The sequence below is a fragment of the Cheilinus undulatus genome, linkage group 16 (genome assembly GCF_018320785.1).
Source record: "Cheilinus undulatus linkage group 16, ASM1832078v1, whole genome shotgun sequence".
Taxonomy (NCBI): Eukaryota; Metazoa; Chordata; class Actinopteri; order Labriformes; family Labridae; genus Cheilinus; species Cheilinus undulatus.
Window position 1 is genome coordinate 30,720,636 of NC_054880.1, and position 25,517 is coordinate 30,746,152.

A 25,517-nucleotide genomic window follows, 5' to 3' on the forward strand; every position below is an offset into this window, starting at 1 on the left:
CCTTTGGAAAGTGTTTAAGTATTGACTTAAGTTTTTATAGAGCAGTTTCCATAACCATTAAAAGCATTTTTAAATGTTTAAATTCATCACCCCTAGAAACAGTAGCTGTGCATGAATTTCTTGTAGTTGTGGAAGTTGTTTGTGTTACAAGCGTGACGTCCATCCAGACTGCTAACTATTGTCTTTAGCTTCCTCAGTGCTAGGTGTAGGCCGAACATAGAACTGAGGACAGAGACATGGCACATCTATTTGCTTTCTGTAACCACAGTAGAGAAAAGAAAGGAACAGACAGTTGTCACTGAACTCAACCTAGCTATTTGAGACTCCAACATAATGATATCCAGATCAGATTAATGCATTTCTGAGAAGAAGTTTCATCATAAGTAGGATGCATAAATGAAATAAAAGAGAGTTTAGAAACGTAAGTTTGTTTATAATTTCAATGTTAAAGCCATTAGCTTATGAAGGGATTGGTATAAATGTAAGATACTCTTCCTTTCTGGTCTCTCTCATTCTCTCCATATGCTCTGCTTGTAAACATCTGCCTGCCTGTAATACATACTGAACCACAACACAATATCACTGTCTGCATGGGAAGCAAACCAGCCTAAGTAGGCACATTGAGGCTGCAACTCAACACGTTTCTACATAATTTTTTACCTCAGACATGTGGCCGTGCTGCTGACTAAGCTGTACCAAACAGGAAAAACATTGTTAAGACATATCACATTAAAGAAACACAGCAGAACAGCAGATTTGGCACACAGCAGTTCTGTTTTTTACAACTGCCAGGTGTGGCCCTGAGGCCTCCAGTCAGTTATTTTCATGATGAACAGCAACTCTAAGTGGTTAATTCTAAAGAGGCTTAATTTTCGTATTTGGGTATAACAATTTGATTGATGTGATTTGTGATATTGCAGGGAGATCCAGGACCACAGGGAATACAGGGACCCCCAGGGCCAAAGGTAATATCATTTAAAAAGTTTCCAAGAAAGTGTGTTTATGTGTGTTCTGTGTCTGCCGCCTGAGGTGTTTTTTTTTATCATGCACAGGTGCACTTTCATTGATGTGAGAAACTTTTTTTTCTTGCACGGTTGAGAAAAACAATTCATTTTTGTTGAAAGCAGCAAAAGCAATTTCTATGTCCACTGCACTGTGACCGCTGCTCTGATTATGACCAGCTCTTTGCTGTGAAGAGTCTGATGTCGGGGGGCCCAGACTGGGTGAGGCTGGACATGGGGGCGTTGCTGGATTTATGGTGTCAGATTGCTCACCCTCATCAACGATACTTTTTCTCTTCTGAAAACCAAAATGTCAACTGCAGATTGTTTCTTTTTTTCATGAAAGATTAAAAACTGAGTGGTATTTCTAGGATCAGCAGGCTCTGCTGAATGTGTCAGTTTCTTGGGCCATGTAAGACTCGTCGCCAAATATTATGGCTGAACTGACATTATTTGGGGAGCACGGCTTTGACTTTTATTCTTTTCCCCAGGGCCAACCAGGGTCACGAGGAGAACCAGGATTACCAGGGGACAGAGGTACTCCAGGAGAGGGCAAAGTGGGACCACAGGTATGTGTGTTTCAAGCAGTGTCATGGCGTTTCACAGCTAAACTTTTTGGTTTAATTAAAACGAGCTTGAAATCCATATCTGAAGTCGGTGCATTTCATCTGTGCTGGTGTAAGCACTGTCAGTTAAACCTTGGTGCAAACCAAAGGTCTGCACAGGACAGCTTGGTGGGTTGCTTGTTGGCTTTTTCCAGACTCTATGCTCTATTGGATTAAACCAGCTACCACATCCAGTTTAACATGTATTAATCTCTTGAAAAAATATGGTGGATGAGCAGGTCATTGCTCAGGAATAATGTGCATCTTCAACTGAACTGTCTTCTGAAGTGCTTTGGCTTATCATTTTCAAATTGCAGCTGGGCATGTTTTGTGCACAATTTGGCATGATGGTGAAATTGACTTGAAAAAATAAAAATTTGGCTTGAGTTTTTTTTTTTTTTTTTTTTTTTTTTTTAAGTTGTCTGACCACTCAAAGTGCTTTTACACCCAGGCCACACCTAACTATTCACATCATTTCACTCCATTCACTCCTCATTCACACACTGATGGCAGAGGTTGCTATGGAGAATTGGCAGTAGGGTTAAAGCAGTGGCGTTGAGTGTCTTGCCCAAGGACACGTCAACATGTGACTGTAGTAGCTTGGGATAGAACCCACAACCTTCCTATTGCAGGACAACCAACTCTACCAACTGAGTCAACCCATAGTCATCCCTAAATGTGACTAAGTTAGTGGAGTTGGTTATCCCTCAACCAGAAGGGTCAGGGTTCAATCCCCACCCCCCTCAGTCACGTGTTGATGCGTCCTTGGGCAAGACATTTAATGACGGTGTAAAGATGCATATAAAAGAGTTTTGTTAAGACATATGGATACTTTAAACACCATCAGTGTGTGAATGTGGAGTGAATATGTTTGAATTTGTAAGAGCAAAAGCACTTTGAGTTGTCAGATGACTATAAAGTGCGAAAGAAGCTCAAGCTCATTAATTATTTAACAATTTTCAAACTGTATCATCTGCATACAGTGATAAATTCATAAAATATATTTTTAAAAAGATGATGACTAGAGCTAACATCAGCCTGCCTAGTTGTGTGTCCACTTTGAAGTTAAAAGACAGACTTGAAGTAGCCACAGCCACGCAGATGTAATTATAAGTATTTTCTTCAACCATTACGTATTTTCGTCCACTTGTAAATAAATGTGGACACAGACTAAACTTGAGGTAATTTTGTAACAATATGACAAATTATTTCAGAGAAGAACAAATCAACCGTAGGTGTAAAATCAGCTCTACATTTACTGCCTTTCAGCTAGAATTTAAAAATTCAACCCTCATTTGTTTGTTTGTTTGCAGGGGCCTTCAGGAAAAAATGGAGAACCAGGATCTGCGGTAAATATATTTTGTAAAGACTGATATTCACTTTGTATGTATCCACAAACCTTTTTTAGTGACTTTTTATTTTTTATTTTCAGGGCTTGAGGGGTCTACCAGGAGTTGCTGGTCCTCAGGGCCCACCTGGACATAATGTGCGTCTTTAAGACTGCATGATTAAATGAGTTCATTATTGGATCTTATCCATGGCTACAGAGTGGTAGTCAGGGATACTACAATTAGGGTCATAATAGGCATATTAAGACGTTGTTGAAGGCTTAACTGCAGAATATTTAACTATTTATACCAAGGCTCATGTACTTTAGTTCTAAATTAAGAAAAAATGCTTGTATTAGTTTTCGTTTTTATTAGGTTTAGTTAGACTAAGTTTTTCAGCAATACAGGATACTTGTATGGGGGAGACCCAAAATGGTCAGAAAAAGTAAACATCATACATTAAAAAAAAAACAAAACATTAAAACAAGCCACTCTTCACCTTTTATTTATTTTTTCTTCAAATGTTATACTTAAATGCAACTCAAGTTATGCTTTTGTGTAGTCTTCCTCAGTCAAATCAGGCCATTTTACACTCCCCATGTTTGGGTGTACATTTTTGTCAGTCTGCTGCTGTCAAAGACTAAAACTAAGAAAAATTGTCCCTAGTTTTATTTTATTTTAAAGACTGATTTAAGTTTTAGTATTTTTTTTTTTTTTTTTTTTTTTTTTGGAAAAACTTATTTTTTAACATCAGTAATATAGAAATAGTCCAGTTGTTAATGATACTTGCAAGGTGATCATATACATTTGTGGGTTTATATGGTATATGATTATTTTCTTTAAATTGACTGTTTTTGATGCGTTTTCTGCATTTCTTTCTATTTCAGGGTTTACCAGGAAGGCCAGGAGAAAAGGGATCACCAGGAGAGCCTGTGAGTAGTACTTTCACTTGATGATTTAAATTCTTATGAATTGTTTTTAGATATTTAATGAAAGTGGTATTTTTGAAGGTTTTCAGGTGAATAAATGTCTGTTCAGTCATTTTCTTTTGACTGAGGAGTACACATAAAGGTGGTTGCAGTTCTAGCTCACTGATGAAAGATAAGGTGCTTATGGTCTGAGTCACAAGGCCTTCTGAAGAAAGATACCCTATGAAGAACTACCTTGCCCTTTGCCTTTGGCTGATTTAATCATTTGTGACCCCGGTCTTGTCAGCGTACTGTTGTGTTGGAGCCACAGAATGTAGGAATATTTTAAGATTGACAAGGCAAAAGCTACAAGGTAGTTAGTTCGGGCCATAAACCCAGCCTCCTCACGGATAGGAGATGGGACATTGGTCAAACTTGAAAGTCAAAATTCCCACCAACATTTTTCCAGGTTCCTTCTGTGCATGTCTTGACTAAAACTGCATCATCTCTGCAATACATCAGCGCCCATTGTGGGAGTATTCTGGCTTTTGTTCAGTACAACAGAGGTAGACCATAAAGTACTGTCCATTTTAGCACACAGTCAATGGTTGGATTAGTTTGTCTTGTTACTTAATGGAAACTTGATGACATTTTTTACTGTATTTCGGCCTTTGGTTGCCTCCTTTCTACTGAACCTCAATCTTTCCTTCATTCCATCTTTTCAGGGAAAGGCAGCTGACCTCTCTGACCTGGATCTGAAGGTAAGAAGCATTTCCATCTAAGAAGTATTTAATGTCTGGAACCTAAGAACCATCACTTTATCAGAACATATCTCCATTGTGTTTTAGGATGTTTGCTCAGACTGCCCTGCAGGTCCACCTGGACAACCAGGCCTCCCAGGAGTCCCAGGAGACAAGGGACTACCCGGAACTGCAGGGAAAGATGGTCAAGATGGTTTCCAGGTAAGAAACTGCTGCCATTGTTAAACACTCACTGCTATTAACACCCATTTACCTGAACTTCAAAGGCTTTTTTGGATACTCGTCTTAATAGGACAGTAAAGTGTTAGCCTGTGCTGTATTACTCTCTAAGTGAGGCATGAGATCCAGGCTACACGTTTGTCATCATCAATCACAGTTGGTGTGACGGATGGAGCGGCTCTGTCTGCATCATTAGCTCTGCCTCCTCTGGGGGCAGCAATAAACGATTAGGACCCAGTAACGGTGTTTGCCTGGACAGAGACTGATGCTCTGACGATGTCATTACAGGGACCACCGGGACCAGCTGGACCTCAGGGGCCCCCTGGAGCTGATGGAGTAAAGGCAAGTTTGTACACTAACTGCACCCTTAATGCTCCCAAAAGACCTAAAGCTAATTGATGACTTGTGTCAACCTCTTTTTTTACCTACCAAGGCTCAAGTATAATTGGGGGAAACGTTTAAGATCAAAGCACCTGAAAAGAGGTCTTAATTCATATTTTAAAGGTAATATTTATATTCAATCACATGACAGCTAAGTTTGAGCCATAATGGAAAAACTGATAGACACAGCCTCAGCCACAGTATCCATACCTCAATCCATGGCATGGTAATGCTCTTAACGGTTTTCTATCTGCTAGTAAACAACAAATAAAGAAGAAGCGACCACAACAAAACACAGGAAGAAGAAAACTTAGCTGTGGTATCTACAAGCGAGGACAGCAATGAGACCCACCAACTTCTTATCTCCCTCCTGTAAAGCCCCTGGTTGTGGCGGCTAGTTCCCTATTTGGCCAAAAGGGCATTTATATTGGGTTGAATTGACTAGTCGGAAGTAGAGAAAATGCTTTGAAAACAGTTACATTTATCACAGCGTTATTTGTCAGTGGGCATATGATGTGAGGCTTGTCTGCTAAGTAGAGAAAATCACAGCCCAAAAAGTCTTAAATTAAAACCTTTTTTTTTGTTTTGTCTTTACAAAAAAGAATTGGCTTAAAATTGAGATTGAGCTGTCCTTCAAAATAAAAGCACACCTGCCCCATATTTTCTTCCAGGCACATATCTGCAACCCACTGCAAATGGCTTTGTGCCCATTCTTTGGGTTGTGACCAACAAGTTGAGAACCAAAGTTTTAAAGGCTACATGATAATATGGTGGAGGAGCCAAGCGTCATTTGTGTATTAAAAGTGCTCAGGTCATGTCACAGCATCCCCTTTTGTGTTTACAAAATCCATGGTCCATTATTAGCCCAGACAATTGATGGTATTGCACAAATAACCCCTACATTAGGTGTTCTTTATCAAATATGTGAGCACACACTTTATAAATCATAATTATGTTACAGTGTTTCAGGAAGCGGGTATTTTATTATTATTATATTATTATTATTATTATTAATTTATTTATTTTGTACTTTTTGATTTCAAATTAGTAGATGTTATTCATTGCTATGTTTCTCTTATTTTTCATATTTTTGTTTTGCAGAGTAAGAATAATCAATACTCCACAGATTGTATCAAGTTTAATTGCAGTTTTTCAAAAAACGAGTTGCAACAAACTGAAACTGTCTCTACTGTATGTTTCAGACAATCAATAAGTAAACAGAGAAATATGCCTTCCTGGACTTTCTGTTGCATTTTTTCTATTGAACCAATCCTGTGCCAAAATGTGACCCCAAAACCGAGGAACGAGAAGCAATGTAACTCAAAAAAAACAACAAACAAACAAACAAACAAACAAAAAAAATTAAAGTTATGGCAAGAAACTTCAATCAATACAGTTGTTTCAAAGAAAATGTGTTTGTTTTGTAAAGAGTATTCTGTAAAATAGTTGTGCTGATTGCAAAATGCAGTTAAGTCCATGTTTTGTGCTCCTTTTATTGGGAGATATTGCCATCTGCTGGAGGTTCAAGTATCTAACAGAGCTAGGTAGACCAACCAACAGTTAAACCAGCTGCTATAGCAGATCAATAAACACAATCACAGCAGCCTCAGCTGCCATTCTCCCTCAAAGGGGGATGGTTTTGGTTAGGTATATTATCTTTAATAGTAGGATTATGAAATTTCAAAATAATGTTTTCTGTTCTATCCTTAAAATTTGATGTTTTTTCTTTTTTTCCACTAAAGGGTGTTAAAGGTGACAAAGGACCTGCTGGAAGCCCAGGAGACAAAGGAGACAAGGTTTACAGATTTTTTTATCATTGCATTGTCTGACATGAGTTGAATAAGAATAATTTAATTATGTTTTTGTTGATTAACAGGGTCACCCCGGACCCCCTGGCCATCCGGGTACACCTGGCTTAATGGGTGCACCTGTAAGTCTCTATTTTTTTTTAGAATATTTTATTTATTTATTTTAAATGGTCTGATTGCTGAAGCTTTTCTTGTTGACCTCCAGTGACACTACCTCTTTCCTCTTCAGGGTAATGATGGCCAGCCTGGCTCTGTCGGCCCCCCAGGGTCCCCTGGAGAAAAGGTCAGACTGCACTTCATGTACTCTCCCATCAGAAAACGTATTACCCATGTGTCATTATTTTACAAACCTCCTCTTTCTACCATGTAGGTCATCCAGCTTGTGTGGTAATAGTGGCTATTAATCATTTCTTTTTCTTCGCTGACTGTGACCTGTTTATGTTTGTTTGTTGGTTTTCACCAGGGTAAAGAGGGTCTCAAAGGAATCCAAGGGCCACCGGGTCTACCTGGCTTAATTGTAAGAAAATCATTTGACTTAAAGCATCATGAATAAACACTTGAGCAATCTGAGTTGAACATGCAATTGCAGGTCTTAACAGACAGAGACTTATTTCCCTTTCTCACTGATTTGCAGGGACAACCTGGGAAAATGGGAAAAGATGGCAGACCTGGTGATACTGGAGAATCTGTAAGAAGATAAAAATAGTCATTATTCAAGCATTAAACTTTGAACATCAACTACAAGACATTGTTTTTTTTGTAAGAAAGACTGGATTTCATGATGTGGCAACAATAACTATTTTTGCTTTCATTTCAGGGTAAACAAGGTGAACCTGGACCACCAGGGAGTCCTGGGCTTAGAGGACTCCCGGTAAGCAGCTGCCAGTAAAGAAATTGGATGAAGTAAGTTGACGTGGCACAGTGCTGTGACTGATTTACCATTATTTCTCTTCCTATGCAGGGCTTTAAAGGCCACAGAGGAGAACCTGGAGCTCCAGGCCCTAAGGTCAGTGTACTACTGTCTTGATTTCATGTGTTTAAAGTGGATAACTAAAAAAAGGGGGAATAGTTGTTTGTAAAACAACCTGTGCTACTTAGTGCCAACTATTTGACATATTTTCCAAGCTTTCTTTGCTATTTTTTTGTCGAAAAGTTGATATACTCTTGTGGCCAAAATGTATCAAGAAACACTATACAAAACCTGCTGAACTAACCTCTTAATTATAGGTGCCTTTCAAAGTACTCAAGGCCACTTTACAACGCAAAGACATATAAATGAGACAAGAAACATATATATTTACAATGAATTAAAACTTTGAAGAAAAATAGTGTGTAGTTTGACTTTGCCCTCTCAATTAAAGAAGTACACTTATTGCAAAGCTTAAAGCCAATGTGGTAGTAGACTGGGAGCCAGTGTAACTTCTGAAGAACAGAAGTGATGTGACTATTGGATGAGGCTCTGAAAAAATAAACAGGTTGTGGAATTCTGGACTAGTTGAAGTTTTTGAAGGGATTTCTGAGGGAGGCACTAAAGAAGGGAGGTACAAATGTCAATTTGGGAAATGACTAACCAACATAGCGGCTGAGTTAGGAGTGAGGGATGGATGAAGTTTGTAGACCTGGTCACATTATCAATGTGTGGTTGGAAAGGTAGTGTGCTGTCGAGGATGACCCCCAAGTCTTAGCATGAAGGGAAGGAGATACTCAGGAGTGATTGATTGTGAGGGAAAACTGTCTGTTTAAGGTGGATGTAGTGCCAATGAGGAAATCTTCAGTTTTATCTCTTCTAAAATTAAGGAAGTAGCTGCGTTTCCATTGCAGTTTTTCGCAAAATAAAAGTAATATTTCTTAAATGTCGAAGTAAAATTGCGCTTTGAGTGTGTTTCCATTAAAGGGAGTTTTGGGCATGAGCCCTGTAATTCTTGTAAAATTCTCCCCTGCAAGGAAGCTGGACACTAAAAACCTGCTGCGTGTTGGTACGGTTATGATTACATCTACAGTGGATGTCGTGACAATTTTCAACAAAATATGAAGGCAGCGGTTGGTGATAGTTCAGAGGCAAAGTCCGTAGGTATGGGGCAAAAGCCATGTACAAGGGTATAAGTATGATGTTAAGAAAAGTCTCGGTCTCCTCTTCTGTCCACATGTATCGCGCCATGTTGTCTTGGAGTGAACTGGTCATGTGACACTGTATGGTATGTCCTGTGAAGTGTAGATGCAGAAAAAGTGTTTCCATTGCACTTTTGCGATATATTTCTATACCAAAACGGAACAAAACTCATGAGAACATTAAAACTTTTTAAGCAATATTTGAGAGTTTTTTAAAATTCAGGTGTTTCCATTACCAGTTTTTTATTGCGCTATTTACATTTTGTGCATTTCTAAGGGTAATGGACACGCAGCATGTGTGAGAACAAAGATTTGATGTCCTGTACACATTCAGAGAGGGAGGAGGGTAGAGTTAGGTTTGGTGGATAGGTAGAGCTGGGTGTCATCCACATAGCAGTGTAAGCTGATGTTGAATTTACAGAAGATATGACTAAGAGGAAGTAGATGGATGATGAACAGAAGAATAAACAGAAGACACATGACTCCCACCTCACCATGGCGACAACAGGCTTCTATGCATTTTAGTTGATTATTGTGTTCCAAGTGTGTTTCAGGGCATTGCAAGTAACAGAAAAGGACATAATAGTTAGCCTAATTGATACAGATGACAGTGACTATCACATGAGTGGAGTTACCTTGGGGATGCTCACAGAAAAAATTGCAAAGACTAGACTGAAAGAGGCATATCTCCGTGCACAGGAAGGGATCATAGAAAAAACACTGATGCCAACATAGCTGTCCACAGGATTGGGTCTTTGCTTAGTTTTTAATGAATCCATGCTCATCAGACTACTCAAAGAGGCATTCATGAGTACTCTTTATGTTCAACATCTGTTGAACATAAAGAGTACTCTTGCAAATGAGACTGCTATGGAAAATGCTTTGCCTTTCACTTTAGAAAATGATTTCTAAGCTTTCTGTGCACATATTGTGCATTACACAAATGACCATGGGTCATCCAGGCAGGGGCTGGACAAACATTGCCATGTCAGATGCAAAAAGGTCTATATGAACCTGGGAAGCCATAATCATGATAGAAATGGAAAGTTTATTTATCGCCCATCACTAAATCGTTGTAGGGACAGGGTGCAGCCACATGCCTTCTTTTACTCTAGCATTGCCCTGAAGTGAAAGTTTCCACAGTCTATGCCAAGTCTCTCCTTAAAAATGTGAGCTTTCATTGTTCAGGAAATCTGACACTATAAAAAGAGAAAAAACCTACCCCTATGCAGTTTCAAATGTTAGGTGACAGTGCTTTCTCGTTTTGATGAGCTGTGCAGTTTCTCATCCTCGGAGTCAGTGGCACTGGCTGCTGTAACAGCTCTCAGTGATGGCTCTTGAGTCTCTGCAGGCCGTCTAGAGTCATGATTATGAGAGATGTGATGTGAGAGAATGGAGCCCAATCGTTTTTTTCATAGTTGTTTTTATTTAATAGACAGAATAAAGCGAATGATCTTTCTCCATACTGCTCCACCACTGACAAACCATGCATTGAAAACTCTTGCTTGATGGTGTATCACTGATATACCAGGGGTGCCATGCAGCTCAGCCAGTCAGCAGGTGATACTGTGCCTGCAAGGAATACTGTGAAGACAGGACTTTTTGCGGAAGTAGTATGGGATTATGATGAATTTGAAAATAAAATTGAGCACATTTTGAGTGAAAAAGAACATGCACACATGTCAGTCATAGATTAGATTATTGATAGATTTGGATGATGTGAAAAAAAATATGAAAGGTACGTAATTATTAAAAAAAAGACTGACTATGGTATATAAAGTCAAAATTATGAAATTAATAAAGTCATAATATTGAGTAGCCTCCCCCAGTGACAGCTGGGATAGGCTCCAGCCCCCCTGCGACCTGGAACAGAAGAAGTGGTATAGATAATGGATGGATGGATAATCTTGAGATAAACGATGTACTGTATAAAATAAAAAGTCAAAATTATGACAAAGGAAGTCATAATTAAAGAGAGAGGCCTGGGTGCAGACCATTCATCTCAGACAAGGTATATCTCACGAAGGAATTGCCATAAATTGCCAGTGAGTTGTATTTCAGGTTTTAGATTTTTTTTTATTTTTTTTTGAAATTCAACTTTATGAATAAACAAAGTCTGGCTGTTACAAATAATCACAGTGCAAACATTAAAGAATAAGAAGCATTTCATAAATAAAGCAAAGGAAAAGATCAGATTAATCTGGGATTAAATTATGCATTGAAATAACTACACAAATGATGGCTCACTTTTGTTCAATTAGCCTTAGCTAAAGCTAACATAGCTATGTTAGCTATGTAGTTAATGTTGCTACACAAGCCAATGTAGCTGAGTTAGCTTTAGTAATGTGACCTTTAGCAAATGTAGCTAAAGCTAACATAGCTACATAGATTATGTACCTACATAGTTTACAAAGCTGCCTTGTGAACTTAGCTTGAGCTACATTAGCTATGCTGCTGCATTAGCTATGTAGCTATGGTAGCTTTAGCTAAGTAAACTTTATTTAATAAACATAGCTGATGCTATCTTAGCTATACAGAAAATGTTAGCTATGTAGATAGCCCCGGTATCTACGTAGCTTACGCAGACACCAGAGCTATGTAAGCTGGAATGACTGTCAGCTCGACTTTATTACACATTTCGTTATCAGGTTTTTGCCTGTCATGTTTTTGACATTTAGCTTTTGGTAGCCTTATCATTACTTTATCTCTTACCTTAACCCTAAACGGAAGTTTTGTTCAGTTTTACTCCGTAAGTTGTAGCGTGTATTTCTGTTCTGAGATGGAGTGAATGTTTGTGAGAGTGGCCGTCAGAAATAAACAGGCTGCAGCCGACTGTCCTGGGATTAATGAGATGAGTCAAAATTTTGACTTTCTGTTTCATAATTCAATTATCCTTGAAAAAGGACTATGATTTTTGGACCCTTAATCTCATAATTTGACTAATAGTTATAACTTGCTCTTGTATTATTTTTATTGTAATTAAATCATTAGTTTGACTTTTAATCTCACAATTAATGACCTCCTATTTCATAACTTTCTGTCTCATAATTTCAATTTCATATTTGAGATGATTTTTTCCCAATTACCAAACTTCATATTTTGTCTTTTGCAAAAATCTGTAACAAATCTTTCCTCTATGAAATTCCTACATACATTTCAGAAGAATGAAACAACCATCTCACATAACATTAGTCAAAGACAACTAAAGTTTGAAATTGGAGAACATTAAATCAATTAGCAAAAATCCTCTCCACTGCTCAGCAGCCATAGCTACATCTCTTGGTAGCAGGAGTTCAGTGGGGCACTCACAGCCACATTCAGTGTTTTACTTGTTGCACCACAATGTCAAACACTCTTTACACACACTTTCTTCTCCCCAAGAATGACTACACCCACTGCTTTGTCTCTCACACAGCACACACCCGCAGGAAAGGTTCCCGCCGTAGCACCATGACCAATAGCATGGCTCATTACAGACAGCTCTGACTGAGCAGCAGAGAGGCAGGAAGCCTGCCAGCCCAACCGACAGGAGACAACTTATTACAGGAACTGTGAAGTGTTCCCTTAGACACACTGTGAATTTTCCTCCACTGCTTCTTAGTCACATTTACTGAATGTCAGTCTTATGGAAATGGCGGTCATTATTACTGGGTTCAAGGAAATGTTTATGCATGCTAAAGGAAGTATACATTTAGGCCAATGCCTTAGTGTGATGTAGAAGTGAAATCTGTATAGTCCTGCAGTGTGACAGGATAAACTTTTGTGACAACAGTTTAACATTTTAGACCCTAGCTTAAATGTTAGCTTCCAGTAAGCTTATATGGCAAATGAAAAATGGTTGGCAATTAGCAAACAAAACATGTTACCATCACTTACTGTCAGTAGAATATGGTAGAAATATGATATGCTGTAATGCATTGGTTTGATTTTAGAGTTCTGTCTTAGCCTTGCTTGTCACTGTCTGGTGAAAATAGTATAGACATTTTTGCACCTTGGCATGTTTTCAATTATAAGTCATTCTCTTGTTTAATTTTTCCTTCTCATATGCCAAACAGGGAGAAGATGGGAAGCCTGGATCATCTGGACGTGATGGAAAACCTGGAAAAGAGGTATGTTTAGGATATATGTTTTTTTTTTATTAATTCCTTTTTTTTTTTTTAAACACATTAGACAATCTTTAAACAAGATTATATAGCTGTCTGCACTGCAGTCTTCTTTTTTCACAATATAGATGCAAAAAGGGCCTCAGGCGATGAAACAGTGACGTTAATCCTTCCATTGTAATTTGTTTTTTTTTTTGCATTTTGTGAGCTTAATAGTGAAGGTATGAGTGTAGCTAGCATAGTAGTAAAAAGTAGTAATAGTAAAAAAAACAGATCTTGTTTAAAAGTATAGAAGCAAAGCTTATGACAAAACAACTACCCAGTTTTGCTCCTATTTCATCAATCACATTTAACACAATAAAATTTATTTCCCCTTTGACTTTAAATTAAGCTAAAATAAGTGCAATCCGTAGTATCAGGACAGTATTAAACATTAGGAGTCCAGCATGAGGAATAATATTGTATTTTTTGTATTATATGTCGATATTGAGTGCAAAGTTTGCCTTTCCTCATTAAAACAACTCTATCATCTGATAATAAGGTAGAATAGGGACAATCATGTCAAAAAGGCAACTTCACCTTTTATGCAAAAGATGAGAATGAATCATTTGCGGATTGGTTATAATTCTGAAATTTATTTAAGTAATTGGTCACAGAAGAACTTAATCTGCTCAGTGAGCCTGTGTACAAATGATCCCTGTGTTTCTTAATGGGTGTTCCCGACCAATTACTCACCAGGCAAAAGCCCAAGGGGAGCAATGGATGAAGGTCTTTAGAAAATCTAGATTCTCCTTTCCAAAACCAAGATTTTCCATATATATGATTCAATTGGTAAAATCAATTTGTTGCCCAGACCTATTTATGGCATAGTGCAGTCTGGCAACAGCACACAGGCTGCCCTGCACAAGTCTGCAGAAGCCCCAGCAGAGGGCACTCTTGTTACACAAAGCGATAGTTGAAGTGGAAACTCCCAGCACATTATAAACATCTATACAGTCAAAGTGGATGGCAAATCAAATCATTAACACTGCTACACATGTTTAAAAAAATCACTATACAAAGAAATGACTTCACTTAACTACTTATCATACTTATAATTGATATTTTTCTGTTGATAATGATAAATGCCAGCTCAATCAACAGCAGACCTTCCCTTTTCATCCCTTTATAATCCCATTTAAGGATTCACTTCTTGGCTCAGTCCTCTGCTTTGAAAAGTCGTCCCTCCTAAAGCACCTTCCAGTTCCTACAAGTAATCATTACTGCTGTCTGGATCCACTCCTCCATTGATCGATAGAATGCAGATAACACTCCTAAGATTAAAAAAGTTCTGGACAGAAAGCTTAATTTCCCTCAGACCACAGAATCTTTAATCACGGTTATATAAAACAAGTGATCTAGGACTGGCAGCATAAAGCTTAGTAGCATTTATATCTTTTGACATCGTGTGAGTTTCATTACATTCATTTTCACCAAATGTACCCGATATCTGTCTCACATACACATTTAGGGACTGCAGCACTTTTATTTCACCATCTGTCTGGTGGCAGGAAGTAACACCTCCCAAGAAATCCTTTTTACCTAACTCATCATCTGGCTCCTGGAGACAGAATGTTTTCACAGCACAAGTCTCTAAAAGAGGGAATATTTCCATCTTCTCCTCCCTCAAATAGGGGGAGTTGCGGAGAAACTTGCAGATGATTAATGGTGTTATTTTGACATTAACTCTAAAAATTTCATGATGATGCCTGTTGAAATGGTTCATCTTTGATTTTCAATATTTAACAGCAACAAAAGGCACAGACTTGCTGCTAAGCGCTGCTAAGAATACTCTTTTTTTAAAATATATTGTATTATGTTCTACATGGACTCATGTTCTCTGAACCTAACTCCACTGAGAGTGCAGTAATAGTCTGTTGTGAGTCTGAATTGTCATTATTTGCATTCAGAGTGTTTCATGTGTTTTAAATTTCAACATTTGATAGGATGGTTTAGATGTTGTGTTGGTGTCTGTTTAAAAATCCTAGAGCAGTAGCACAATAAAATCCACTGCCTCTCTAATAGGAAAAGAAATGCTTTGCTGCATTGTGTGCAGGTGAGGAGACAAGACTTTGTCTCTGCATTGGTCTCAAACAGGGTTGGAAATTAGTGTCAATGTATTAGCCAAACAAGCCTGACCCTGCTCCGAAGCTGGTTGTGACAGTGACTAGTAGTCAGTGTTGGGCCTTGCTGATAGAAGTTACTCAAAAGTTTTATGTTTACTGCCATTAAAAATATTGAATATTAAAGCTTATTAATGCTCCCTTTGAGAGCGACACAAAGATTTATGTGTTTTAAATGATACAGCCATCACTGCCCACATCCATGCACACATCGTTCACGTTGGAATGGACATAAAGATCGATCCACTAGAAGTCGTCATCTCACACAGACTTCTACAACTCTGTCATTACCTTACATCCGTCCTCAACACTGCCCCCATGGTTACTGGTGGCACTGCAACATTTGATCAATGTCTGTAAGCTTTAAAAGAACATACAGAAAAATGGACAGAATGGTTTGGACAGCAAGTTCTGTTTGCAGCCGTATGCATTTCAAACATAGGGCAGAAATGAGCCTGTAGGGAACTCTTTCATTGTCAGTAATTAAAATTTTACAACTACATATCAGTTTCAAAAATGGCACAATACCAGTTGAACATCTCAAGCAGTCTTTGTTTGTAAACCCCCCAATTCATAACCAGTTATCTCAAGACACTTTACAAAGAAGGCAGGTCTAGACCAGACCCTTCATTCTGGCCCATTATAATAGACTAACGTTAATCATAAATATTATGATGAAGACTATATCCCATTATGATAAAGACGAGCGTTAATATTTTTTTTATTAATAAATATTGCAGTAATGTAGTATTGCTCTTAGATTCAATGAAACTGTTCCATCAGTAGAATGATAGCAACAATAGTAAGGATGATGTTAATAGATGAAGCAATAGTCTGAAAAGAAAGATGTTTAATGTATAAAGGTGATAATAGCAATGCAGTCTGAACCGTGAGTTCACTTTAAGATATGAGATAAATGAAGTAGTTATAATGATAATAATAATAACAATAATAAAAATAATAATTAACATCTTTCTTTTAATACGTTGAAACCACCGTCACTCTACAGCCTAGTTTACGGCACATAATGCACAGGTGTCAAACTCAAGGCCCGGGGGCCAAATCCGGCCCTTGGAACAGTTAAATACGGCCCGCAAAATGATATCATATTTCTGTTATAACTGGCCCATCAGTATGAGGTCTGCAGATTTTCTCAAGTATAAAAATGTAAACTTATCCTTGATGAGTAAAAATATTTAGATAAGAAGTCAGGAATATGGGAAAAGAAATTAATTTGTGTTTTAATTTCACATTTTCAATTTAGCATCTCATAATTTAGACTCAAACTTAGGATTCTGACTTTTAATTTCATAGTTTGAGCTTTTCAACTCGTAACTTTGACTTCTCGTTTAATATTTTGAATTTTTAAGTGATATTTTGACGTTTTAGACTCACAATTTATCATTTTTAAATCATATTTTGACTTTTAATTTCATGGTTATAAATTTTATTTCATATTTTGACCCTTTAAACTCATGATTTTGACTTTCTTTTTAATATATATGCCATTAAAAACATTATTTTTCAATTCCAACTTCATGTTTTGACCTTTTTGAACTAATAAATGTACTTTTCTCAGATTGTGAGCCTTTAAACTTATCTTTTTAACTTTTTAAATGTCAAAGATATTTATTATCAGTGCTACTTTTTTCCCCCATATTTTAATACCGGTGAAATGCAGTTGACAGTTTATGGTTAAAAAGGTGACCCTGTTTGCCCCTAAGGTTAGGCCTGAATCCAGAATCCGGCCCCTGCTATGATTGAGTTTGACACCCTGACATAACGTAATGACTATTATTGCCAGAGCACTCCTGCACATTTTTTTTTAAAAACCAGAGCTGTTAGTCACTCCTTACATCTGTCAGTGGGTTTAACTAATTTCAAAGCAATAAAAAGTGTCTAAAAGATGAGATGCTATGAACATTCAGAGTTCAAATTACAGCATTTTTTCATCCCCTGAAAAGTGATGAGTTTGAAGATACAAGGTTTTGGTCCAGTGCCAGTAGAATTATTGCACTAAAGGGTCTATGAATTAAAAGTAACCTCTTATGTTATATAGATTTTAACTGAGGTCTCAGAGTATCTCAAATATTTCCAAAAGTTGTCAAAGTCAGAAAATTGTAATTTTTATAATTGTTATGGAACATCTCAATTTAGGGATGGGAATCAAGAACTGTTTCTAACTGGTTCAATCCATCAACATCATTTACACTTAATATTAACTATTCCCTTATCAATACCTTACTTCCATTGTTCAAGTTCAGAGATTAAAGATCCAGGGAGCAGTTTGTTTTAACTGAGACATTTCCAATAAAAAAGATATTTTTTATATATTGTATTATTTTCTCTTCTCAAGCACAACAGTTAAAATTTTTAGCTATCAAAGCTGTTTATTATAGCCAGTAATTGAAGTGTGATGACATTGACTCTCACTGCAGGTGGCATCTTGTTCAGTGTTCAGAGAGAAAAAGACTCAGTAAAATTAGAGTTGTTAACAGTGAAAACCGATAAAATCTACTTTTTCCAAAAAGGTAAATTCACAGGAAGGAGTTGATGAGGGAATCAATAAAGAATTGAAAGGATAGGGAGAATTGATAATGGCATGAAATTCAATAAAATCGCATTAATTCCCCTCTCTACCCAAACTCACCTCTCTGCTCATGTTGATCCGTTGTTCTGACTCAGTTGAGTCTTTCAAAAACAGTTAAAAACATACATGTTCAGACAGGCTTATGGATAATACCATGCTCCCTGTCCATGTACTGTAAATGACTTTTACCTTGCTGTACCAGTAATAGTATCTGATCATTGATTTTAACTTATCTTTGCTTATCTTTGGTTCTGTTTGTTTTTTGCTTCTTGTGTGTTTTGTTTCATGTAAAGCACTTTGTGACCTCTGTCTGTGAAAGATGCTCTATAAATAAAGTTTTACTTACTTTACTTTTTTACTGTGTAAGGCTGAAACTCCCCCACTATGCATTTCCAAGGAGTAGAGAGCAGCACTGCTCAGTGCCACCTCTACAGCCTCCTTCAAAGTGCTACTTTTTGTTTTGAATTGAGGACTCTGTTCAATTAAAGCACCCTATAAGGCATGTTTACTTCACAGAAAACCATTTTTTTGTTTTCATTCATAAATTTCTCATAATGAGGGAAGGGCACTTCCATGTTCATGCTGGAGGCGACACCAGATCACATATGCATTCTGGGACTGCTTCCAGCATGAACACAGAAGTGCACTTTTAAATAGTTTTGTCCCTCATTTAAAAAAATGATGAAATATCAGGAAAATGTAAGGCTGTTTTTATTGAACAGAGTCTTCAAATCAAACAAGAAGTAGTGGAGATGGCTGGATGGGCATTGCTGGTCTGCACTAATGACAGTGTGTTACTGATTTGGTTGAGAGCCCCCTGGTGGTGGAATGTATAAGAACGACTGCAGGAGTCACAATAGAGTATTATTTCATACCAGTTTTAGAAAACACACTTTCTAAGTTATTTCTTACAAATTAAATCACCATGTCCCCAGCCTCCGGTTGTTCTTTAAGATTTAATTCACTGCTGCTGTAGAGGCTGTTTCTGCCAAAAGTTGAATTCTCCAGATACCCTAAAGAAGAGATTTGATTAAGAACCTTTGTTTCCTCCTGGACATGATAATAAATGGTCTATTTTTTTGTTTCACAGGGCCCAACTGGACCTCCAGGCCGAGAGGGACTAAGCGGAATGAGAGGAGAGCCGGTGAGCCTTTATTCTTTCACTTGCAGGGATGTCTATCACAACAATAGACACATGAAGCTTACTGTCACGCAGAGAGACAGATAAGGACCTGAGGTGACACTCAAATCATCTCTCCTGCTGTCCCTCCAAAGAAATCTTCTCAATCCATTTTTATTTGTTTTGCATCCTAGGGCAAACCAGGTGAACCCGGGCCGTCAGGAAAGTCTGGCCTCCCTGGAACTCCAGTGAGTTATCTCCTCTTCAAGCATCATCTTTGAATCTTATTTTCTTTGGACTCCTGGATGACTAACAGTGCAGACAAACAATAGAAACATTTTTTACTTCATTTAAAAAACTGTGACGAATATTATTTTCTCACAGAGGGAGTACAATAAACAGAGGAATGATAAAAGAATAAATAAGAACAGGAAAGATTTGAAAAAGTCGCATTTCAGGAGTTAAAGGAGTGAGCAGTTACTGCTGGAGTGCGTGGGATGTTGTTGTAGGCGAGGAAGGATGTGAAATATTTCTAGAAGACATGGATTGTCAGATTTAGAGAGATTTTGGAAGATAAATGTTGTCTTGTCAGGGCTGGGAACATTGATTTCCTCAGGTTGAGATCCAGTTGAAAGGTGTTGACCAGGTCGCTGTAAGAAGAAGAAAACTTAAAGCTCAATATGTCAGTGTGTAATCGATGTGTAGCGGCTCTGTGCTCTCTCCTGTGTTGTGTGGTGAACCAGGAGTTAACTTTCTCCTCTGGCACCAGAGCTCTCTTTATTCTGATAACAGAGGCATATTAGGCCTCTTACACTCTATTGTGCAGTCATAAGCTACAAAAATGCACAGGGACAGCATAATGCAAAATATGTTAAGGACCCAGGTTTACAAGGATGGGGTTTAACCTTCAAGCTCCTCGTGGTGAATGAGATTTGCAAATCACTGCTAAAGCAGTGCATAATTCAAAGTGTTGTGTCTGTCCTTATGGAGATTTGAGCTACAGCTGTCAGCACTGATGTGTTAATATCATTAAGAAAAGTCTGAAATTGATGCAATACATCATTCGAGTGCTACTTTGTCCTTTAGGGTGTACAGTAGTAAGGCTACTGTTGCAGGGCAGCAGCAGCTTTATGCTCACCATAGTGTCTTCCTGATCTAACAATGAAGGGAAAAAGACACCACTGCACCTTTGAATGTCTCATTTCACTATGAAGTAACGCCCAGGCAGCTCAGTGGACAATCTAAATGCATCCTCAATTTGAGATAGCAAAAATTACAAAGTAAAAGAATTACAAACTCTTAATGAGTGTTCACCAAGAAAAGCTTAACAAAGAAATGTCCACTTCTGATAAAACTTCCGCTTTAGCTGCATCCATGCAAATCTCTTCAACGGCTGCCATTGTTTACAGGCTTGCAGCACAACTAAGCTTCACCTGTAACTACCTTCTTTCTCCTCAAATAGTCGTGATTGGTCCAGTCATTTTTTGATAAGGAAGACAAGGAATCTAACCAATCCAGGGTGGCTGTAGAGTCTTAAAGAGTATTTAAAGCTGATAAATTAATTTAGTAATAGTTAATGCTTTTATAAAGTTTTAAAAAGTCTAAAATGCAAGACCATGAGGTCATTTGTGGCTGTAAAGGTTTTACATTTGTCAAAGAGGTCATGGGCTAGTTTTTTTTTTTTTTTTTTTTCAGTTTTTGTTTTGACATTTAGTTTTAAGCACAAGCGAGACACTGATGGAATTCCATCACATCAGATGTTAGTCGCCATGCTTAAACTCCTAACTAGCAGGTTAACTATGCGATCAAGTGATGTGTGCATGTGGATGATAAACGGAAGTTTCCTGAGGAGTGGTTGAAGGAGGAGGTGTGGGAGCTGAGGTTGGGGTCAATAATGAAGTTAATAAGTTAACATTTTACAGGATATTTCAAATTTAAAAGCAGCCTTGCAGTGAAGCTTTTGCCTAGTGTAATTCTAGCGTAGAGTCTATTAATATCAGCAATGCTGAAATCTTAAAGAAAGCTTTATTTCCTTCTACAATAACATATACTTACAGCATTTTTTGACCTTGTGGTAACATTCTTAAAATCTGCACAAAATATGCAGAAAATGTTTGACCAGTGTGAGGGTGAGAAATTGAAGATGCTAAGGGTTCTTAAAATATATTGATAGGGTCTTAAAAAAGGTCTCAAAAAGTACAGAACTTCTGGATTAAAATGTAATGGTTTTTCTGTATATACCCTGCAATCCATCAGCTTTACAAAGTTATACTTCCAAAGAGCAAGCAGCAAAATTTGAATTCCTAAAAAGAGCTAGTTTTTTAGCAATAACCAGAGATCATCTGTTGTCATTTTGTACTTGCACTCCTGCATATTTTTTAATGAATAACACTATTAAACACTGTTTTTCACAGACGGTTGACTCTGAAGCTGTCTTCTACTTCTTGCCACACTGGTATAGCAGTGCATTGCTCATTTAAACAACAAGTATAAAAGCAAAGATTTTAAAACACATCTTTTATTAATCTGATTTCTTAATAAAGAGAGTGATAAGAATTGCTTTGGATTGTAAATATGGACTTAAAAAATAATTTTTTGAAATGCAAAAGCCTTACTTTTAAGTATGAAGTTAATTATGTGGTTGATTACAACTGAAATTAATGGGGATACAATCATCATCAAATCATTTGACTGCCAAAACACTTTTATTTCTTTGCTTAGTTTAACAATAAATCACACATTTGCTGCTTTGAATGCATTTTTTCAAATGACTGTTTTGCTTAATTTTCTTTTTTCTTTTTCTCTGGGGGTAAAAGATGTTTTAGCCCTTCTCTCGGCTGGTATTCGTAAGATTTTTATTCAACTGACTCCACTGGTAGTGATCAATGAAAACAGCCTGTTGAGCTAGCATTATGTAGTTTACTCCCCAGGGCAATTAATACCTACACCTTAATCTGTTTGTCCGACTGATTGGCCCACAATAAATGTGACAGGCAGAATATTCAGCCAGTCACCTCTGAATTTTTTTTTTTTTTTTTAAATGTTCTTCCTTTCCTAAACACCATCACACAGTGGAGACTGCACGTGAACCATTGTGCCTGACATGTCAGGTCAGATTTCCTTTTAAAAAGCTGGAATAGAAATAATACATTTATGGCCTAATGAAAAGCATGGTAGTTGTGTTAGACAACTTGCATTTTTTTCCAAGAGGCTACTTCAAAACCTTTCATTTATGCTTCATATTTTTTAAATATTAGCTTAGCACATTTAAAGCTCTTTTACAAGGGATTAATTTGATAACTTTATTGCTTGCCAGCTCCTGTATCTCCTTTAGATTGTTCCAATCAAAGTCTCCAGACTCAATTGACAAAAATAGTAATTTTGCCTCGTAGATCACAGCAGTTGTTGTTCTGTGCTGCATTACACAGCTTGATTGTATAAGCTGTTGTGTTGTGTTGGGCCGCAATAGCAACAAACTTAGTGCTTTAAATTACTGTTTTTGTAGATAGATTCTAGTGGCTGTCTTCTGGTTTTAAAGAAAGAATCAATCTATTGAAGTCAGACAGTTTAATTACCAGTCTGAGCCTGTCAGAGGACAAAAATACAGGGACTTTTAGAAAAGCAATTCCAAAACTTTTTTGCTTCACTTTTCAGTTTTTCATTTATGTCACAAAGAGTCTAAATAGGAGTCCGGGTTAGCAAGAACTTCATGATGCGCCCAGGTAATAGTCCTTGAAAGTGCTGTCTCTGTCCTTGTAGAGCACGTTGAACCCCTGCACTTCAACAACTCTTACAACATTGCTGAGTATGGTCAGGGGGTTAATTTAGGATTCATTGTGACTTTGGCATGGAAATTATTAGGAACATGAGGCAGTAAGATTTCTCTAAGATAAGATAAAATATGTAAGTGTATAAAGACAGAAGGATCCATTGAGCCTTAAATAGTGAGGAGAGTTTTAAATATTACATGCTGGCTACAAAATATGTTTTGTAGAGAAACAGATAGAGCTGCACCGGTCCGTAGGCTGACGAATGGTTTCTTGGGAGGAGGAGTAACCGTTGCTAACTGGAGGGCAGACGATATGCAGCCAGCTATCAGAGAGAAACTGATGGTATCAGTCAGCAGAGGGAGCAGATCATCAGAAATAGCCTCCAGTAGGGAGGAGGGCAGGAGCTTGATGCAGAAAGGTTGGAAGCAGAGATAGAGAGGGATTTCAGTAGAGAGTGCAAGTATTTAGAGGCATGATCAGATCTTGCCAAAAATGTTATCAGGTGGGCAAATTTACCACGCAGAGATAGGAGGATGTGGTGTGTGGAGAAAGATGACAGAGTATCCATTCAAGAATATAAATATGAAAAAGAAAAGTCTTTATGCAAGCGTGGATAAATTCCTTCACTCTTTCACTACTGTAGTCAGCCAGACTTCATGCCCACATGGCCTTTATAAATATAATTTAAATCTCTTAAGGCTGCCATGTTCTGTGGCAAGATTGGTTTATAAGATTTTTATCCACAGCACTGCTGCACGATGATAAGAACTGGAACTAAATGTTAATCCCGCTGAATCCTCTGTAATGAGCGAGGCTTTAAAAATACAAGCACAGTACGCCACGTGCACGCCATGTGATGAGCGACTATGTCTCTGCTGTCATGCAGGGTCTCAGGGGAGACAAGGGAGAGCCTGGCAGCCCAGGATTACCCGGCTTTAGTGGACCTAAAGGCCCTGCGGTGAGTGCTACATTTGGCATATTTTGATTAAAAGATTACTAGCAGCTCACATATATTACTGACTGTAGCTGATGCTGCATCACTACTAACTTTAATCTTGATTTCCAGGGTCCTCCTGGTCCCATCGGCCCAGAGGGAAAACAGGTAAACACTTCACAACACTGATTATTAAATATAAAAAGGTTTCTTGCACACGTTGACCGATAATTTATTTTTTAATTTTTTTGTAGGGGATACCAGGCAGAGCGGGTGATCGTGGCTTCAAAGGAGACAAGGTACTTTGAAGAAATAGAAACACAAAGGAATAATGTAAAGGGACATAATGTCATCATAAAAGACACTACATGTCACCTGATTGACGTGTGTATGCTAATTGAATTGCCAGCCAATATCTATCACACACATTAGCACTGGGAATCAAATTAAATCGAAGTTCTGCATTTTCAACTATCAGCTTGAAAAAAACAAACAACTGTGAACTCAGTCTGCTGCTTCTACAAGTCAGTCATCTTCCTCATTCACTCAAACCAGCCATGGTAAGATACAAGGCCAATCTGTTGAAAATAGTAATCCAATGTTGAAATCCACAACTCATCATACATGTAAAAATATGTGAATGTGTGACAAACACACTGCCAGTCACAATTTTTGGGAACAAATTCCCTTTTTTTCTAATTCACTATAAAGCCTCGGAATTTTGTAGAAATATCAACTATCACTCTACGCCTAGTTTGATCCTCCCTGATAGTGGGTTCTCCTTACTACTCCAATCCAAAATGTAGACAATGTTTTGGACTTAAACTACAACCACATTGTTGAATCTGAAGTGACATCAATACCCTGGCGCTCTTCTCTGCAGTGCTGAAGTAACGGTGTTGCTTAGCCTTGTTTTGCCACAGCCCCCGTCATGACCCAATATAATAGTTACCTCCGCCAAGGAGGTTATGTGATTTGGTGGGTTTGTTCGTTCGTTTGTTTGTGCTAGCAACATAACTCAAAAAGTTGTGGACGGATTTTGATGAAATTTTCGGGAAATGTCAGAAATGGCATAAGGAAGAACTGATTAGATTTTGGGAGTGATCCGTCTGCATCCAGGAATTTTTTAAAGGATTCTGTACTATTGGGAGATAGGGCTAATGGCGGAGGTCTGCGCTGTTACCACTTTACATGTGGTAACGGGAGATGGCAGACATGAGTAACTTCAATCCCAGCAGCAGTTTTTGGGTGTGTTTCTATTCAAAGTTTTGAAGTTTATAGAGTTTGAAAGACTCAAGTCCGGTCAAGGAAACCAGTCGGAGCGTAACAGAGAGAAGGACAGCAAATTGTAGCGAGAGTACTCACAATGCTGGGAGGAATAGAGGAATATTCACCCTCTGCTATGACTTCCAGCATCCAGTGAGACCATGGATGCATCTGATGGCACCCGTAGCGAAGCCAATGCTTTGCCTCACTGTGTTTTCATCCCACTGGGGAGGGAGTAATCAGCAAATGCCGTAGGGGGGAGCACATGGGGATGGATCCAGGAATTTTTTGAAGGATTCTTCACTATTGGGAGATAGGGCTAGTGGCGGAGGTCTGCGCTTTCCGAGTGCTTTTCTAGTTGTTTCTGTAATCTTTCCTCATCTTTCTACTCTTCCAAGCATTGAAAATATACAAAAACTAATTAACAACCTGTTATTAAAATAATTATTTTT

The 25,517-nt window shown here is 37.9% G+C and overlaps 1 protein-coding gene across 3 annotated transcripts in view; it reads left to right on the plus strand.

Annotated features, from left to right (window-relative positions):
• Positions 1-25,517, plus strand: part of col22a1 (collagen, type XXII, alpha 1) — a 99,797-nt gene that overhangs the window by 66,741 nt on the left and 7,539 nt on the right. For all 3 annotated transcript variants that reach the window (XM_041809760.1, XM_041809761.1, XM_041809762.1), the window contains 21 exons: positions 921-965; positions 1,493-1,570; positions 2,920-2,955; positions 3,039-3,092; positions 3,822-3,866; positions 4,568-4,603; positions 4,691-4,804; positions 5,111-5,164; positions 6,946-6,999; positions 7,080-7,133; positions 7,241-7,294; positions 7,475-7,528; positions 7,646-7,699; positions 7,829-7,882; positions 7,973-8,017; positions 13,176-13,229; positions 19,066-19,119; positions 19,290-19,343; positions 23,752-23,823; positions 23,932-23,967; positions 24,054-24,098. In XM_041809760.1, the coding sequence (XP_041665694.1) occupies positions 921-965; positions 1,493-1,570; positions 2,920-2,955; positions 3,039-3,092; positions 3,822-3,866; positions 4,568-4,603; positions 4,691-4,804; positions 5,111-5,164; positions 6,946-6,999; positions 7,080-7,133; positions 7,241-7,294; positions 7,475-7,528; positions 7,646-7,699; positions 7,829-7,882; positions 7,973-8,017; positions 13,176-13,229; positions 19,066-19,119; positions 19,290-19,343; positions 23,752-23,823; positions 23,932-23,967; positions 24,054-24,098 (1,146 nt within the window). The remainder of the gene's footprint in view (positions 1-920; positions 966-1,492; positions 1,571-2,919; positions 2,956-3,038; positions 3,093-3,821; positions 3,867-4,567; positions 4,604-4,690; positions 4,805-5,110; positions 5,165-6,945; positions 7,000-7,079; positions 7,134-7,240; positions 7,295-7,474; positions 7,529-7,645; positions 7,700-7,828; positions 7,883-7,972; positions 8,018-13,175; positions 13,230-19,065; positions 19,120-19,289; positions 19,344-23,751; positions 23,824-23,931; positions 23,968-24,053; positions 24,099-25,517) is intronic.